The sequence below is a fragment of the Platalea leucorodia genome, assembly GCF_965183815.1.
Source record: "Platalea leucorodia genome assembly, chromosome: 2".
In the NCBI taxonomy this organism is placed as follows: Eukaryota; Metazoa; Chordata; class Aves; order Pelecaniformes; family Threskiornithidae; genus Platalea; species Platalea leucorodia.
In genome coordinates, this window is record NC_138824.1 from 44,597,853 (window position 1) to 44,618,010 (window position 20,158).

Consider the following 20,158-nt stretch of genomic DNA (forward strand, 5'->3'; position numbering starts at 1 on the left):
TATGCTTTTATTTCCAAACCCGTAATTTCTGCCAGTTGCTTCACTGCTGGTTCATTATTCTTGAATGTTAACTAGATGCTATAAAATTTTAACATTCCTTAGCTGTTAAGTGCTTACAACATAAGCCTTTTTTTGTAGTTTTGTAGGAGAAATTCTTTATGGGATTTCTTCAATCTGCAATGGGCTTCCAAAGTTACAAAAAAGGTGTCGATATTACTCTGAAATAGAATTCTATTACCCTGGAATCTTCTGATATCTGCTGCTTAAAAACTTAAATATGTCTTCTAATTAATTTATATGTCACATTGACAGGATAAATTCCCAAATCTTGGGGTTTTTTGACTTCACATATCTCCACAACTTGTAATCTTCAATGTTTCTTGTGGTGTGTTTTCCCCAGATCAGGTACAAATAGTACACAACAAAGTCTCGTAGTAGCATGGTGGTATTGTAAGTTAACAAGTTAATCAACCCTTACCCAGTGATGAAGAAGCTAAAAAACTTTGGAAAGCAAGAAATTAACTTTTTTTAAGTGGTTAATTAAAATAAACACTCATGTAGAGGCTGACAAAGAGTTTCTGGAAGAATGGTAAGCATAACGTTGTGTGATTAATCAATCAAAATTAAAACAGTATACAGAAAGCTTTTATTTATTCCCAATTAAATATTATTTATTCCTGATTGATTTTTCACTCAATTTGCATAATAGGCTAATATGTATTTCAAGCAATTTGGGAAAAAAATTAGTAAGAATTAAAATAAAATGTAAAATCAAGAAGTGCTCTGCTGTACTTGTACAGCTGTACCTGAAGTTTTGATATTTTGGCCAGTGCAATTAATTTTAAATTCCCGTGTTGTGTATTTGTCTATTTACAGAGACCACTATAAAACAGAATATGAAAAGAGACTGCATGAAGAGTTGGAGCAAATAAGGTTGAAAACAAATCAAGAAATCGAGCAACTAAGAAGCACTTCAAAAGAGATGTATGAACGTGAAAACAGGTAGATAAGATGCAGGCAATAACCTAACTAGGGCAAAAATGACCAAGTACTGTTTTGTGCTTAAGTATAATCCTAGAAGACTGGCTCTTCTGAGCTCTTTGGCTCTTTGACTGGCTCTTTTACTTGTACGGTAAATATACGGTTTATATTAATTATTAAATGTTGGACATCCAACACTGTCAATGAAAAATATTATTAAAATTCATGTTCTAGATAAACGTTAGTGGTTTGAAGTTTGTTTAGATGTATAGTATTAGTTAGTTAATACAAAATGTGTTGGCTTACCTGTCATGCTATATGGGCAATTTTGAAACTGTGCCAGGAAACCAGAAGAGAAGGTGTTGATGCAGAAAGTAAAGTAGAAAGAATGAGGGAAACCAGTAAGACTTATGCCTTTCTAAAATAAATCTATTTGAGATTGTTTACAGCATTATGATTCACAAAAGCATTGTTTTCCCGTAAACTATTATAAAATCCTCTTTTGAAGAAGATCCTAGTCCTGCAAAGACCTGCATATTGAATTTTGTATGTGTGTCATCTTGTTGAATTCCATGGAATTACATGCAGAGTTAGGCACATACGTAAGCCTTTAGGGATCTAAAGATTTGGATTTTTGGCACTGGATTTCTTTTTGAGCTTGTTTTTTGCCCCTTTGTTCCTTTAAAATAGGAATTAATAATTCATTATAACTTCATGGTAGGTGTCCTGAAAGTGTCTCGTGGAGAAGGAAATGACTGTAGTAAAAAAATATTTGTGGCATCAGCATCTGTTCCTCTAATAGGTAGTTTTGTTACTGCTTGGAAGAGTGAAAAAAGAACATGACTCCTGCTGTCTGTCTTCCAGTCAACTAAAAGGTTCTAATTAAAAAAAATTACATCATTGTGTAGTTTTGCAAGTGTGAGTAAAATATATACACACGCACATATACATCCACCCCACTTCCTGTATGCAAATCTATTTTGAATTACAAAGCATGAATTTAAACCTCCACTGTTGGTGGAGATTTGACAAGGGTCTGTATATCATTGAGAAAGCTACTGAAAGATATTTAATTTGTATCTGGAACCAATTTACAGAAGTTTTGTTCCTCATTTTGAAATAATTAATTCTGAAATGTAAATCCCTTAGATTTGACTTCATATTTTGCCAAAAAGGATTTTTAGCGCATGCTCTTCCTATAAAATTCTAAAAAATTCCACCATAAGACAGTGCTTCCCAGTCTGAGGTGCCCCTCAATGGCGAGATAAATGGAACCCCAAGGTGTGAGCAAAGCAGTTTGTAATGAAGTTGTGTGATGTAATGAGATGCTGATTGTGACTGAAAATAAAGCTAAGATGCTGGTTTCATCTTCAGGCTCAAAGCATGGAATGGTATTACAGCTACGCTAATCTAATATTCCGTTGCTCTTACTCCTTACCACTTCGCCAAGCCTGGTGGGCCTGATGTTTCCCTTGAATTTATTGGCACTTATTTTCCACTTGGATGAGTCAGTTCAAGAAGCTAAAATGAGGGAGGGGGACACACCAATAAAAAGGTGATGCTTTCCTTCTTAAATTATTTGGGATCAGTTTCACTTGTTTGGTTGTAGTAAGCATTGGCTATATTTCCATTAGCAAGCATGAGTGAATTCACAGGGCATGTGAATGTCTGCATGAGGTTTGACTTTGGATTAGCTGTAGTCTTGTTCCCGTAGATCAAACAGAATGTAGTAGTTTTGAGCACGTTAGATGCTCTCCCTGAGCACATCTTCTGACTTGGTTCAATCTGACTGGAATCCAGTTTGTGCACTCTAGAATAGTTTAGAGATGGGAACTGAAGTGCAATAAATGGCAGTTGCTAAATGTTTATTTCAAAAGCTAATATAGGTGCCCTTGTGCTTCTGCTTCCCCTCCCCTGCCCTCATCCCACCTGTTTTTCTTCTGTACCTGTTCATTATTCTGTAGTTAATATTTCTGTCCCATTTTAGAAGGGTGCTTTCACTTGTATGATAGGCTCGCTAGATACCTGGTGGTCCATATGGCCTGCATGTGCAGCCATCAGACAGGTGCTTTACCTCTTTTAAAATTGCAATCGCACTATCTGAAAACTGGCAGTATCGCTAGTGTGTTTCCTAGTTCTGTTGAAAATATTTCAGCAGTTACATCACATCTGTGATTGTCATCTTGTTGGTTGAGTAGTGCCTCGCTTGTGTCCTTTTTCCTTCTATTGCATTTTCAACTGATTAGCTATTCAGTTAAGCAGAATAGTTTATTGTCTAAATGAGTTGGTGTATATCTCCTACCATTTAATTTTTATCCCACTTCCATTCCTCTAGTCGTAAGGATACAACACTGAGATACTACTCTGAGACATAATATGCTTGATCTTAATGCCGTTAACAAAATTAATTACCATGTTCTTATATTTTGGTATGAGTCAGTCTTAAAGAATCTACTAAGATCAATCCCTGAATTTCATCGGTAGATTGTTAACTGTTACGTAATTGTGATGTTAATTCTTCATAAGTAACTATTTCCTATTCATATGAATTACTTCGAGTTCAGAAAAGTACCATTGATAACATTTCTTTAGTACAGAAAATAGTCTTTCACCCAAAAATTATATACCTTAAGTGTGGCTACAATGACCTAGGATAACATTTACATGGGCTTAATAATTTTCCATTTACCTTTATATCTTGACTTTTTTCTTTACTTCAAAATTTGCCTGAGGCTATAATTTCATTTTGCTTTAAGTCAAAAAGTTCCTGTGGGGAAAGGGAGGAAGAAACAACTTCAGTGGGAAGAGCTTGGTTGCATCTACATTAACAGTTTAGTTCAGATGAAGAATGTGGTTTTGAAGTGAAATCCCCTAGTAATTGCTACTTGCCACATTTTTTGCTTGCCTCACAGTTTGTGTTTGAATTTGTGCTGTTGTGCTCACATTTGTAGCACGTGAACAGGATTCCTTTTAGATGAAACAAAATTGAAAGTAGTCTCTAAGATCACCTAATATATTCTAAATGCTAGTTGGGTGTTCAGGTCACAGGAGAAAACCAGAAGTAGCTTAAAGTTAAATCTTCAAAAATGGTCATAACGTAGGTGTCTTGTCTTCAACAACCACTGTTTGCTCTGCAAATTGGTTGTTACTATGTTGCACTAAATACAACTTAGCAGCACTGTCTAACCCTAAGCAATACTTCCACTTACTACAGCTTATTGCAATGGTATGATACAGGCAGACTACAGATAAACAGACTATTAATACCTATATAATTTTTAACACAAATACTGTATGTGTTATTCTTCACATGATACTATTCTCATTTGTGTCAGTGAAATGAGAATTTGCAAGTCTTGACTGATTCTTGGTTAAAAAATTGAAAAAGTGTAGATTGATTGCAATAAAATGTTTCTGTTATTTTATGGTTCTGTGCAGATCAAAAATGTTGCCAGCAATAGAAGCCAGAAGGAGACATCAATGATATGCAATAACCTGTATATCGGACTAACTAGCCAATTAGTTGTATGTGGAAGTAGGATTTCTATGCCTGGCTAATCTTTTCGTGCTTTATCATAAAAGTTGTGAATCATCTCAGCTAGGAGGATAGCATTCCCCTAGTTATTAGTGAAGTACCAAGCAAAATTATTGAAATGTATTTAATTCCTACAAAAATTAAGTTATTTACAGTTCTAGTATTCTAGAATTATTCATATATTTCTACATATAAATAGGTGGTTTGATCATTGTTTTTAGAATTTCAGAACTGGAAATTTTGCTGGTAGAAAGTATAAAAGTAATCTGAAGTAAAGCCTCTGTAATGAACAGGCATATAGATAGACAGACCCCCCTGTCATTCGATGAGAACTGAAGAAGGTAGTATTGAAATTAAGATCAGTTAGTAGTAATTCATGAAGCAAAACAGTCTTTTCCTAACAGATTCTTGACAGAGTAACTTTTGTTCCCTTCAGAAATTTGAGAGAAGCGAGAGATAATGCTGTCGCTGAAAAAGAACGAGCAGTTTTTGCTGAAAAGGATGCTTTAAGAAAATATGATCAACTCTTAGAACAGTAAGTATCTTTTAAAATGCATATTAAAAAAAATCTAAAGGAATAACTATATTTATATCTAAGGAGTTTTAGGTAGGTAGAATGACTGCTTTGGATTTCTGCTTATAAAGAATAAATTGAATTACAAACATTTTGTTTAAATGAAGTTACAGATTTAATTCTAGTTGTATTTTTTTTTCCATTACCAGTGCAGTAACAATATGGAAGTTTGATTCTTCTCCTACAGTCCTGTAAAGACAAGCAAACATAATTATGCATCTCATAGCAAGAATGTGGATTTCATACTGTACAGTAGCAGCGGTCAAACTCTGAACCTGTTCTGTGGGTTTTTTTTCTTTAGTTGGGAGTAGAAAACTATGTTGTATGATTACTTCAATTAATAGTTTTGGTAAAGTGTGGATAGAGAGCAGTAGTCATGAACAGATATGCTTGCTACATGCTTCTTTTCTTACTGCTGTTTCTTCTCAGTCTTTCATATTCCATGTGTAAAACATAGTGTCTATACAAATGTACAATTCTATTCACGTGGAGAAGGAAACTATGATTGATTTTCTGCCTGTTTACAAGGAGTCTTACTATCCTGCTCTGCAGCACAATGTCTTCACTTTTTGTAAATTTAGAATATTAGCTGTGGTAAATTATGAGGTAACTGAAAACTATGGACAGTAATCAAAGCTGTTCTGGGTAAGTTCGTGTGTCCTTAATTTTGAACTTGATTCATTGTTTAATCCACATCTTTTTTCTAAAATGAAAAGGTCAGTTCATTAACCAACTGTGCCACCTAGTCATCTACTCAAAGTACTTGATGTGAAATGTTTTTGCTTGGAATTGCTTTTGATTACAGGTAGTAATCTGTTAAAACGTTGTTAGCTTAAGCATCTGAATCTGAATTCTCTCAGTGCCAGGAGGCACACAAGGCGCGAACATCGTTCTTCCACTTCGATCGGTCTGCGGCTGCGTGCTCTGGAGTCCCAAGGGCCACAGCGCAGTCTTCTGTTGTTTTTTTCCTCAAGACATGACCGATCCAGTTCCATCTCCTCCTCCTCACTTCATTACTGATTTTCTCCATCTCCGCCATTTCGTTTTTGAAAGTTGATGCTCGTCGTTTCTGCAACTTTTTTGTTTTTGTTTTGTTTTTTTTTTTCCGGGAGGAGGTAGTTGGCCTCCTGCCCAACCCCCATGACTTGGAGGGCCAGAGGTTTTTCTGTCAGGGTGGCCTTCCCTTAGGCTGCGTTGGTTCACGGCACCTTCTTCAGTTTTATCCGGTGCACCCCTCAGAGAGGGATCCCCTATCCACCACCCAGAGGACGCGCCTTCTAGCCGTGCAGCCCCAGCCGAAGGAGCTTAAGCATAGACACAAATTAATTAAAGCTTTTAATTTTTATGTGTAACTCCTAAATTGCAGTGGTGATATTACTGAAGAAATAGTGTTGCCCCAGCGTAGCCACAAAGGACTGAAAAAAAAATGTCAGTGCTAACTAGTGGCGTGAAACAATAGGGGCAGTTCTAGAGTAAACCAGATGAGTCAGAGGACTTGATATCCACACTGAGTTTTAGGGGTTTGACTTCAGATTAATTCTAGTTTGGGCTGAATGGGCCCGATTTTGCTGAATGCCTTTTAGTGGTTAGAGTGCATTGTAGGTTGGATTCTCAAAAAGGAATTCAGTTAGCAAACTCCAAGATGATCGCTCCACAATGCAAATCAAAATGTGGAAATCAAAGCTGGTTAAGTGAGGACAACCAGGAAACTTGGTTCAAAACTAATCTCCTGAGTCAAAATAAAATGCTAATGTGAGCCAACTATGTGTTTCTTTCTGATGAGACTCCTACCTTTCACTGTGATAAGACTTACTATGACATGTGGGGAGCTCATATCTAACTGGAAGCTCTTCTGGAAAGTAGGTCTGGTGTAAAATAATTTGAGTATGCACACTTTCTTGTTTTTAATGAAAATACTAACTTTATAATTCTTACCGTATTTATTTTTAAAGTTAAGAACCATGGAGAAACTACTTTTCTATTCTGCTGTATTCTCACTCATATAATGTGTCATTTTTTTCATATCATTGCTTTTTTGAGGAGAGAAGTTCCCCTGCAATCAGAAACACAGGAAGATTTTAAAATGCAAGCTTTAGAGGGGAAAAAAAGAAAGTTAGTAATATGTCATTTGTTGTCATCTTGTTTGATATACTCATGCTTCTGTCCTCCTGTAGCTTTTTCTAGTGATAAGCTCTCTAATTAAGTAAAATCATCCTCAATTTAAATAAATTAATAAGTTGATTAATACTGTTTTTTGGAGTTCAAAGAAGTAGATTATTCCTCAGAAGATTGTGCTTTTCAGAGAAAAAACTTCTGTTTGGGAAAATGGAAACCCCATATTTCCCTTCTTTAAAATGTAGGTGTCTCTCTTTAAAACTGCCTTCCTTCTAACCACAGGACAGGTGGCAACACTGTGACTTTTTCCACATTTCAAATCATCTACCTAAATGAACTGCAAAGTAACAAACTGGCATGATGAGATGGAATAAGCGCCTTTAATTAAAAGACCCCAAATTCTGATTTTACTGTGGACTGACATGTGGCAGTTCTGTGGAACAAAGAAATTTTCTAATATCACCAGAACCACCTAAGATAAAAAAGGAATACCTGTGTTGTCCATATTTAGGTGATTATAACAGCTAGTTCTACTTCAGTGAAAACAAGGTGACTCATCGTAGTTACCACTGGTATCATAATCTGTATAAACAAACATGTTTGAAAGCTTCAGAAGTATGTGGAATGTTGACTGGCCTGAATGGTGGTTAAAAAAAGCCCCTGGCAAATCTTGTGATCAGAAGTGTAACTAATACCCAATTTTCTAGTCAAGTGCAGTTATTTTCATTTTTCTTACTGATGTTTGTGATAGCTTTTTGTAAACAGCTATTTACAAATGCCAAGAAAATACCAATGTGATAATATTCATGAAGGAGTTATATTGAGAAAGAATCTGCTCTTTCAACCTCAAAGTAAACCACTATGATGGCAGGATGCAAGTTTTGTTGCTCTCTGTGCTATTATATAGCTGTAAATACTGTGTGCGAATCCATGTTTCATTTACCTGTGATGATGAAAAAAACTTAACTGATTTGATATTTTGGATTAACTGTGGTCAATGTCACGCATGTTCTAAAAAAATTGCGACCAAATGGAAACATTTTCACTTTGTTTTAAACTGCTGGTAATGTGACTAAGACTTTTTTCTAATTTTAAAGCTATATTACCTCAATTGAAAGTATCTCGGGGTTGAATGAGGAGAGCAATTCTATAATAGCTCCATCATCTACTACATAGTAAAGTGTAGATACTAGATATGTTCCAACTTTTCCTTCTCTTGAATATTCCTGGAATGTTATTTTCAAACTATCGGCTGTGAATCCGTTACTTCTCCTTGCCAAAAAAAACCCAACCCAACAAAGTAACAACAACAAAAACCGGCACCAAAAAGTAGAACAAATGCATCCTGGTTTCCTATCAGTTTCTTCCTACTGGTTAAATTTTCTAGTTTCATATAAGGCGCAACATCAAACTGAAATGGTTCCTTTGTTGAAAGTGGACTCTAAGGTCTAATATGGGGTGAACTCGTACAAGAGCACTTCACCTCAGGGGATGCCTACAAGAGCCATCTCTTGCCTTTGATTGTTCACTTCCTTTAAACCTTAAGGAGTATAATGACTTTTTCCAGGACTGTACAGCTCAGCTCTATCAGTGGAAACTGGTTCAAAAATTCCAGAATTACTGGGAACACAAGGGAAATCCATAGATGGTGTGATTTTTACAAAATCTTATTTTTCTTAGTGACAAAAAAAATCTGTACTCTGTTACAGTCGATTGCTGCTCACATGATGTACTCAAGGTGATTTTTCTTTTCCTGTCTTTGTAATGACAAAATGAGAAGTGTAGAAAAATGAAGAGAAACAAAATAAGTATGCAGTAAACAGAAATAGTATACTCAAGAAAACTGTGTTATGGCAGTACTATTCCTTCAACTTTGCAGTGGGCACTATTTATAAAAACCCTCAGTTTTGTAAAAGCTAACGGGAGGTTTAAATTCTTGCCTCTGTCTATGAGGTAATAGGATATTTTTATGTACTTTTTTTTTCCGTATTTGAATATGGACAGATGATGAAAGGGCATTTTTAAACAGTGTTTTTATAGTTGGGTTGAGTTAAGTCAGGATGATGGCTACAAAAGATAGTTTAGAGTCTTAGGTTTGTTCTACAAAGATTTCAAAGGATTTTGGATTATTATTTAAACATTTCTGGATTGATGCGTATAGCTCAACTATTTAAAACTATTAGTTTTGTAACGGACAATCTGCTACAGGTAAAAATACCTTTAGGAGTATTTTTAGTGTTTCTATTTAGAAATGCCTTTCTCAAATAAGAAGCAAAATAGAATAAATGTCATTGACATTTCTTGATAGCAATTGTCTATGCTTCCTAAGTTAAAAAAACTATACAAAAAGTTCTCTGTATGTTTGTGTTTACCTATTTAATGCTTTTCTTTCCAGTCAGCTGCAAGCCATGTATACATTTTGGAGACTTCTTTTACTCTATCCATTAATCTTTATAATTTGAATCTTTTTTTACCCATTTTCTTTGTTCTTCATAATTGTGGTACTTTTTAGAATTCATTTGGAGGTGAAATTAATGCTATCTGCTTTTAGTCATCTGTTTTAAACTTTGTAGGTGATGGAGAGAGGTGATCAATCCTGTTCATAAAATGGGTGTTTAAATTAGATGACATTAAGATCCCTATATCTTCTTACTAATTGCAGACAAGCCTAGAGGACTATCTGAGATGAGAAGATAATTGGATAAATTTACTGAATAAATAAATGTTCTACTGTGCATTTAGAATCTCTGCTGAGTATGCAGGAATCTCATTATTAGATCAGCATTTATTACATTATACATTAATTGTTAATAGAAACATTAAAATTAATTATTTGCTCCTTCTATTAACATGTTTTTATAATCCAGATGTTGCTGACTGCAATGACAAGATTCTAATCTTAAAATTATTAAGTCAATGCATTTGTGTGCTGGACTCATTGCTAATATTGAAATAAGGGCCTATTACATCTTCAAGAGTATTTGTATAAAATGAGGATTTAAATACGAATAAAAAAAAGACCCATGATGAAAACTTCTGGCCAAAATATTTCTTTGCCAAAGCTGCCATAACCGTATATTAAAAACTACTGTCATAGCCTTTTACTCCGTAGACATGGCTGCTACTTTTGTATATGAAGCGCTTTGTAATCCCTTGAATTGAAGAGCTATGTAGGTCTTGAAAATTACTACCTTTTTAAAATCTTCAGTTTCAGCTAACTTCATTAGTGTTTTCCAAAATACTTTTTTGGTAATAATCATGCGCTGCTTCTGTATTCGTTTATGACTTCTGTAGTATGATGTGGATATGTAATTTTGATAACACTTAGGATTTCTATCAGAATAAAGCCAAGCCCTTTACTGTCATTGTTAGACCTTGTCTAGATTTCAGCCCTAGCCAATGTAACTACTACACATTTCCCATAAAAACTATGGTCATCTTGTTCTCCTGATGAGAAAGTTAAGTACGAGATGCAGCTAAAAGGGTAAAATTCCATGAATGTCATGGAAGTTGCTGAAAGACACCCTCTTGGAAGTTCAGAATCAATGCAAAGAAGACAGTGAAAGGACCAGAAGTGACAGTACGATGGAGAAGCAGAGAAAAAGTCCATTTCCCAGGTGACTGGGTCTATTTTGTTTCCAATCTGTAGAAGAAGCCCTGAAAACCATAACAAAAACCATTCTATGCATCCCATATTTCTACTGAAATGACTAGGGAGGCTCCTACTCTTTTTCCCTTTTCTTCCAAGGATATGTTTATTTGGAGTTTACATCTTAATGGATGATTCTAAGCTGCATTTTAATAAACAGAAGGATAAAACCTAATTAACTGATTTGATCAAATGGACCGCATGCTTGCTAAGGCATGCCTAGTTGTCTTCGGTTGTTCCCTAATAAGGATCTCAAAATGTTACATTCTTAGTTAAGATAGTGTTCTTCCAGAATGAATGCTTTAAGCCCTGTAACCAGTCACCTCATAACTGTAACTGTCTTGATGTTGTAGAATTATCAATGTCAAGACTCATAGGAATGATAAGTTAGGCTGATGGCTGACCTTTCTGAGCTTCATTACATCTGGAACGCAGGCTTTGAAGTTTGTTCTCTTACTGTGCAAGGAATGCTCAATGATTATACTTATAGCTCTAGAAATCTTTTTATTTCAGTTCCTCTTGCCTCAACTCCTAAGAAATACTTCTCACAAAATATTATTAGCCTCTGAAGGATGCTTTGGGAAGGTTGTAATATGAACATATCCTCGTATCATAAAGATTTTCCTTAAGCCTTGAGGTTTTGGTTTTACCTGTTCATTTCCTGCTAGCCAAAATGCCTTAATCTTGAAACATTAAGATTAGTAAAGGCAAAATGTTAAAATTCTGTAATGGCTATTATGCTGAGTACCTAGGAAGCTATTTACTCTCTTAAGTTCACAGGTTTTTTGTTAGCTTGGAAAGGTTGAAAATGTGTCAGTGTCCTTTGAGAACAACTTTGAAAGCAGTTATAAATTCCTTCAAAGAGGCATTATATGATATAGGGGAGCTGCTGCTTAGACTTCATATATTTCTTGAATTATAGGGTTGAAACTTCCACTGCAGTCCATGATTTTGCTATGATTGTTACTATCCCTCACGTATACACACGTTTTTGTGATTCACTGCGCACAGCTTCTCATTAATGATGAGCAATGGCAGGATAAGCAAATAGGGGTCCTTTGGAACTCATTACCAAATGATGTTTCAGGTGCTAAAAGTTTACATGGGTTCAAAAGGAGACTGAAAAAGCTCAGAGATAAATTTGAGAATTAATTAACAAGTAGAAACCACATCCAAGGAAATCCTTGAGCTAGAAATAGTTGAACACTAGTGGCAGAGGATTAGGGAGAAATACAACCTATGTAGAAGTTTTTCTTGCTCTTCTGAAAACATACACTTTTGGCTACAGTTGGAGACAGGATTATCAGGCTACATGGCCTTTCGTCTGATACACTACAGCTATTCCGTGTAGAACAGAACAGAAGCTATGAAACACTGGGAAATGTCTCAACCTGTTTACTGCGTGTGCTTTGTGTCCCTTTGAAAAGTCTAGGTTGGATGTAATGATGATACAAGCAAAAGCATTTATCTGAAGATGAAGTTAATGTGATTTTATTTTTACTTTTTTAAAAGATTGTTATATATATCAGGTTATATGCAAATAATTATTTCTGGCATGCTTCTAACCATCTGAGCTTGAAGGATTAAATTTGTGTGTGAAACCCCTAGCAGCATTAGGTAGCCCAAAACATCAACACTTCAATGGCAGGTGAGAAAAGAACCTGTTTATAGGAAACTCCAAGTACACGTTTTTTAGAATACGGAAGAAAAACAAGTCACAAATAACAACATGATTGTAAATACATGCAATGATTGTTAGTTGCATATGTCTACCAAAACTCTGTATTATAATGCCTATTCGAAAGCTAAATTCTTCAAATCAGGGATATTGTATTTTCTCTATGGCTGTACAAAAAATTTTGATATTCAAATGATGGCTATTTATGCAATATTATATTTCAGCGTAATAAAACCATAAAAGTTTTCTTTTAATAGTAATTATCTTCTGGAATTACATTCTGAATCTGTGATTACATTCTGATTACCATCTGGAGAAGGATGTGATGCTATACTTATTTCTGGACAACTAACTGTTGAAGAACAGTCTGTCCAAATAGGTGTTGATGTGGCTTGAGAAGGAAGTTACAGCTTTGTAATCTTATGGACCTCATAGTAAACTCATGGGAAACTCTGAAATGTTAGTCATGAAGACTAACATTTATGAGAGAGCGAGCTTTGGGCTGAGTTTCGGCCAGAGCTTGTCTTCAGCAGAATTGCATTCAGAGTGTCGAGAAAATGTTAGGTATAACTGGAAGCCTAACTCTGCTGCTCTCAGCCTCGTCCTCACTTGCATGGTGGTGATACCTGTTTCATCTAAGTAACTCTCATGAATAAGGAAAGTGGTAGCATATTGTTCTGGAATTGAGAGTAGCTAGTGCATTTGTAAATGAATAATGAAGGACCATCATACTGTGTTCATGAACACTCTACCAAAACAGTGAACATCAGTGAGCCAAGGTACTTTCAGGCCATAAGCCACAGGGAGCTGTTTGCCTTGGGCATTAATCCATTCAGCATTGAATATGCCTAATTAACCTTAATCATATTGAGGATTTCCCAAAAGAGAAGTAGGTATGATATTTACATGTAGCGCTCACAACTGATGAAACCACCATTCACAACTGATGGAATGACCACGCGAGTCCTTGGCAGCCTGTTTGCTGCTTCCTCTCTTCATGAGATTGGCTTGTCTGGTGACCAGTGCCTTGACGAGGAGGGAATGGGAAGACCAGGGTTGGAGGGCCGACTTCCCTTTTGTATGGTCTTGTTTCTAGGTAAGATTTCCTCAAGAATGTATCCCAGACTTTGTCAAGGTTGGCTGAGAGAGTTGTTTACATTCAGGGAGACCAGTAAATTTTTTTTTGAAACTACATGCCTTCAGCACTGAAGTATTGCATCACATATTGGATAGTGGGAAGGCTGTGTCCTTTAGTTTACTCAGTGCAAAGCTATTGCAAAGATAACTTTTACGGCTGTTTGTGTTTCTAGCTAAATGATCTAAAAGCACAACTGTGTCTACTTATGTGACTATCTGGGTAAGTCTGTAAGAATATTCTGTGAAACCGGCAGAATGAATGTGCAATTAATGTTCAATGCATAGTTAACCAGAGTTCAAGAGCTTGCTAAGGAATACCTTGATCCTGGATAGCTATAGTGTGGTAATATGTGACACATTTGCAGCATTTTTACCTAACATCATATAGCCATAGTGGCACTTAGATGTGACATGACCTTTGAATCGTGGGGACACCAAAAGGGTGGTACCACTTTGAGTTATTCGTGATATCAGTGAGTATATAGGTGTGAACTATTAGTCTTGTAGTGAGGGGCTAGTTTTGGGCCCCTCACTACAAGAAGGACATCGAGGTGCTGGAGCGTGTCCAGAGGAGGGCAACGAAGTTGGGGAAGGGTCTAGAGCACAAGTCTTATGAGGAGCGGCTGAGGGAACCGGGGTTGTTTAGCCTGGAAAGAGGAGGCTGAGGGGAGACCTTATTGCTCTCTACAACTACCTGAAAGGAGGTTGTAGCGAGGTGAGGGTCGGTCTCTTCTCCCTAGTAACGAGTGATAGAACGAGAGGAAACGGCCTCAAGCTGCGCCAGGGGAGGTTTAGGTTAGATATTAGGAAAAACTTCTTCACCGAGAGGGTGGTCAAGCATTGGAACAGGCTGCCCAGGGAAGTGGTTGAGTCTCCATTCCTGGAGGTATTTAAAGAACGGATAGATACGGTGCTTGAAGACATGGTATAGATGGACTTGGCAGTGATAGGTTGACGGTTGGACTCGATGATCTTAAGGGTCTTTTCCAACCTTGACGATTCTATGATTCTATGGTTCTGTGAAAAAAAAAAAAAAGTTACTTACAAACAGAACTTTAGCAAGACCGAAGTGAGACGGGAGCATTTGTTCTGGATGGGCCTCTGAGGGGAGCACTGCGTGAAAGTAGATATGCTGGACTGCTGCTGGTGGTAGCTGGTGATGATTAGTGAGACGATTTGTAATTCTGTGGTCGGAGGAGTGTGGTGAGAGGCAGTAAGGACAGAGAACCTGAGAACTGAAGAAACCCAACAGAGATGGTATGGAAGGGTGCATATGAAAGAGTAAAGCAAGGGATTTACTACAAGCAATAAAGGGCTTCTGTAGTTCTTATCACTAGGTAGAATTCATAAAGATGTTGCTCATATGAACATATACTGCCCAACCCTTTCTTATAAACCCTGTTTATTAGCAGGTTTTTGTACTTGAAAGGAAACTAATGTTGACAACCGAAGATGATGTTGCAGCAGACCACCCTGCAAATTCCTATCATGAAACGTGGAGAGGGTGGGGATTGTGTGCGTGTGTGCCCCTTATAGGTGCTCCAGAAACAAAAAAAATTACCATAGCTTATGCCAGCTTCTTACCCACAGAATGAATGTTCATATAGGCAGCATAACTTGAGAAACTTTCTCTTAAAGGGAAGTAAACTTTTTCCATCAAGTGGCAGCGTAGTTGTAGAAATAAGCGTACTAGAAATATAATTTAGGTTCCTTTAAGATGAACCTTGAGCATTATGTAAAATGCTTGTACTTGTCAGTCATTTAGTCTTTTCATAAAGTGTTAGATTTCATAATATACATGTAAAATGTAAATGTACATACTTGCACTTATAAGCCTACTTGTATATCTCTTCTATAATTTAAATACTGGATATATTGTCAAAATGCTGCAACTCTTGGCTGATATTTTAACATAAATACTACTGCATGTGTATGTATATAATCTAGTTTAAGCTTTGATGTGGAACTTGTCATCTGGAATTGTTTTCCATGGATATTCTAATTGTTTCATGGAAAGTGTTCGTTGCCATGGGTAAACAGATATAGAAGTGCGCTGATTCATCTGATTCATCCCTTCTGAAATTTTGCTTAATGTTTGCTCTGATTTCTCCGAGATCTTAACCTTTTCCTTTCCAGTAATATAATCTAGATCATAAGTTTTAAGATGCTTCAAAAAGTTACATTTTCCCATTTTACCTTGGATACATTGCTGGGGTCACCGGAATTGGTTGTGGGTTGTAGAGAGGGGAAGAATCTGCCCCATTCAAAACGCTATGGGAAGGGGAGAAAGTTTTGTTTGTGCAAAATGGTACTGTAAGTAGATGAAAGTAATTAGAAGCCTTAGTCCTTCTCTTGTATTCATACACCCCTCACTTCAGGCAATTAACTGACTCTTGAATCTCTGAGTACACTCAATATAGACTGTTTCTTTAAACAGTAGAGGATGAACACAGTATGACTGATGTAAATCCCGTGCCCCTGTGAAATGCCCAGAATTAGGTGGAGTGAAGCCTCGATTGATACCTTAATTGTAAGATTTTTTAGATGTAAAACCATGTGAGGAAATATGTGTCTTTTTTGTCTGTTGCATGTTCATCTAGGACATTTTTGGTTTTACAAGCAGTGTGCTTTTTAGAAGCTAGTGGGACGGGGTTTTTTGGGTTTAGATTTGTCCCTTATGACACTCTGTTCCCAGTCACAAGTTGTGAAATCTGGGTCTAATTTCTGTGCTATGTCAAAGTTCTGGGCTTTTTTGAAAGTATTCTATATGCATAGATAAATGGGGTACATTTCAGATATATTTTCTCGGTGCCAGATAAATGCTTCTCTTCAAAGAAAGAAAAAACTTCTTAAAGTAGTGCATTTGCTGCAAGGTACTTGCATTATTAAAGTGTGCAGACAAACAGAAAGTAGTTGACATGCTACAAGTTAGAAAAGCGCTACCTTATGGTAATTTGTTTGCCTGCCAGGGCTCTCCCCCACCACCCCCGGCATTTACTTACTTTGTAAAATAATCAAATCTTCCTTTTGTCCTTTGTCTCAAATGGTTGTCTGTTTATACAGAACAACTATATTAAACAGTTTTACTTTATCCATTAGAGTAAGCAATAATATTTGCAACCTTTTTTTATTGCTAAATTGGTATCTTTTGGCAGAACTATTTGTGAATTATTTTTAAAGATAGTTTTTACATTTATCTTTGTAAGTCTCTTTTGTTATGCCAGCTGTCTAAATCTTTTCATAAACTTCAGTTAAAAGAAACATATTTTCCATGATTATTTTAAAATATAATGTTTACTGGAAGGGAAGTCTAGTGAATTCCCACAGATGAAGTGTGAGTGTATTTCTCCCACTTGTAAATGAGTTCTTATTTCCTACAGTACATATTCTGGTACCACAATGAGTCATTTTCAACATGTTTTAGTTTAGCTTCTAAAACACTTAAAAACTTGGCAGATACATGTAAATGAATGTTACATCCAGTTTTAAAAACTGCTTCCAAATAATATTTTACTAACATGATGACTGTGAATAGACCTTTCAGAATGCAGAAGTGTCCTTTGTGATAAGCCTAAAAGCATTTGCAGAGGCCTTATTTTTATTTTGTTTTATTTACCTTTAACATGTTTTGGTTTAACCATCCTATAAAATAGGGAGAATACTTCTGTTGAAAAGCCTTAAAGTTTTCAGGCAGAGTGTTGTAAATGGAGTATTTTAGCCAGGTAAGTGATAGCTTTCTTTAGGTATATGAGCTGAACTTCGCAAAATTTCATGCTATTTTATTTTACAATTTTACAACTTTTTCAAAATATTTTAGTGCCATCTCTCTTTTAATATGATATTGTTTAAGATTATATATGCCATTCCACCCTTTAATCTGTTTCCTAATATGTGACCTTGACAGTTCAAACATTAGAAGAGAACTCAAGACTAAATAGTGTTATGATTAGAAGGGACTTAAGAGTCATGGGGGTGGAGTAGGAGGAAAATGGAAGAGGCAGACCAGGCATACTTAGATTTAAAAGAAAAAACAACCAAAAAAACCAACCAAACAAATGAACCCCAACTCAAAATCACCAGTGTTCCATTTGTGAGAAAGTTTATTTTCATTTATCTATTACTTGAAGAATATTTCTTATTTTAACTTTCTTGTCCTGGCTTCCTGATATCTGGAATGCTTATTATAATGGGACCTTAGATACTTTGCTCACATGTTGATACCTATGCTTAGACACACTCACATTTCTGCAGTCTAGATTTGAATACCGCCCTAATTTTTTTCCAATTGTTGGCAGCATTTGTCTTGTCAGTTTAATACATGTGGTAGGGATAACTTTGCAAGTCTGTGATTATTCTCTGTTCCAACTTTAACCATCTGTGTGTTGTCCACAATGCGACACCACGTTATCAGTAAGTTGTTCTTACTGTAATTACCATCCTTAAGAATTTCTTTAACTTTTTATTAGACTCAGAAGGAGAGGGGGAAAATATTTAAAACTCGGATTACTAAGTCTTTTGCTTAAAGATTTCTTGGAATCCCTTTTCCCTTAGCTGTGTGATGTAACATATAAAGGAAACCTATTTCAAAACCCTTCTTCCCTCCCCCCACCCCCAGTTGGTCTTAAATATATTAACTTTTCATCAAGGAGAAAATCAAAAGAAGGAGGGGGAGAGGTTAGTTTAGGGGATTGAGAGTCTTAATTATTTAGTCAGAAAAATACAAATACATTCTTCTCTTTCCATTATGTCTAAGTTGTTGTGAAACTTGCAGAAGGTTGATGATAGGCAAAAGAGGAAAGGGGAAAAGATGAGGGGTAGGGAAAGGCATAATGTGAATAAAAAAAGAGATAGGACAAAAGAGATAGCAGTCACGAAACCTTTATTGAGCGGGATTCATCTGAGTGTAGAATATATAGTGCAGTTTACCGATCTTTCTCTTTGGAAGAGTGGTCTAAGCCAGGCAAAGACAAAACAGTTGCATGAACGGATTGGGTCAGTGGAAGGCAATGTGTTGGGGATGGTGGCAGAGTCCATTTCTTCCATTCTGCCCATCCAGTTACTTCTGTGTAGCTATTTGCAGAGGTGGAAACTGTAAATCTTGGTGATGGTAACTTATTTGATATGCATTTTGTTCAGTACAAGGTGAGCATCTCCTTCCAGTTCTAACACTGAAAACCCTTGAACATCCATTTTCAGAGATCTCAGTTTCGTTCATACCGCTTTTTCAGAATTTTGTGATCTTTTTGAAGCATTTTTTTTAAATGTAATACACTGTTAGACTTTGAGTTTAAACAGTTTCTGAGAAAAGTAAGTAAATGCAACATGGATTTCAGTACAACTTCTACTGTGGCTGGCATCAGTCTTGTCCAACTTTAAATGCCTGTGCTGGGATGAAATCGTGTCTATAAGGTACTTGTTTCTTTCCATTGACTTATAAAGCGAGTCTACATGACTAGCTCAGATGTAGATACCCACATTGTAAATATCTGAAGCTAGGTGAGGTGAGTCCACCTGTCTTTTCTTAGTTAATTGAGTTCAGCATAGAGTCTTTTCACAAATTCATATGTTTTGGAGCTTTTATGCTTTATTATCATTCTTCTTGTAGTCCTCTTCCAATGCAGAATCTTTAAGCCTTTAAGCATCTGTCATAAAGTTGAATGTTTTTGTTATGAAGTATGATATACTTCATATGCTGCCTTTTTTTTTTCCTTTTTTTTCTTAATGAACTCTGCTATCTTCCACGATTGGGAAAGATTTTGATTGACAGAAGTTCATTGAGATTATGTAGATCTAGAATTGTGATTATACAAAGGATTAGATCTGGTTAATGAAACTGCAGAAGGTAGGAAAATACCATGCTCCTTCAAAATTTTCAATCTTAGCTATCTTACAGTAACTCTTAGAAGAGTTAGCACACTCAAATGAAGAGGAAGATTGCATTTGTCTTTTTAGAGAAAAGGGGAGAAACACCATACTGTTTCCGTAACATAAAATGCCTGTAAGTCTCTTGGGGTGTAAATGTGACAGCACCATTAAACAAAATATGCAATAACTGTACTTAAAATATAATACATGGTTGATAAATACAGGTTTTGCACATGCTAATGGATTTGCAGCAGGTTGTCATAGTGATATCTGGGGGCAGATTTTCTTTGACTAGATTCCACTGAAGTCTTACCAATACCTCCTGTTCTCAAGCACCACCTAACCTCAGAGGCACTTAAATTCAGTCTGCATTCCAAGTTGGAGCACATCTAGGTAGAGGTCCCTGTGCATGCTCGGAAGTCTCCTGGTTTGGAAAGCTAAGTGCTTATTTTGATATGGGTAGGGAGGTGCTTGAACCTTGTTCAAGTCCCTGAAGGGCCTGTTTTTATTAGATCAGGGCTAACTCATTCAAAAGCATTGAGTTCACTCCAGAACACTGTTAAAAGAGGAGGTAATGGCTAAGCTTGCCTCTTTTGTAACGTGCTTTGAGCACTCGCCCAGGAA

At 36.3% G+C, this 20,158-nt stretch overlaps 1 protein-coding gene across 1 annotated transcript in view; it reads left to right on the top strand.

Annotated features, from left to right (window-relative positions):
• PIBF1 (progesterone immunomodulatory binding factor 1) overlaps nucleotides 1-20,158 on the top strand; it is a gene marked incomplete at its 3' end in the record, with an annotated part of 124,437 nt that overhangs the window by 31,765 nt on the left and 72,514 nt on the right. Inside the window, exons 9-10 of the mRNA XM_082337938.1 lie at nucleotides 877-1,002; nucleotides 4,953-5,051. Coding sequence (XP_082194064.1) covers nucleotides 877-1,002; nucleotides 4,953-5,051 — 225 coding nt within the window. The remainder of the gene's footprint in view (nucleotides 1-876; nucleotides 1,003-4,952; nucleotides 5,052-20,158) is intronic.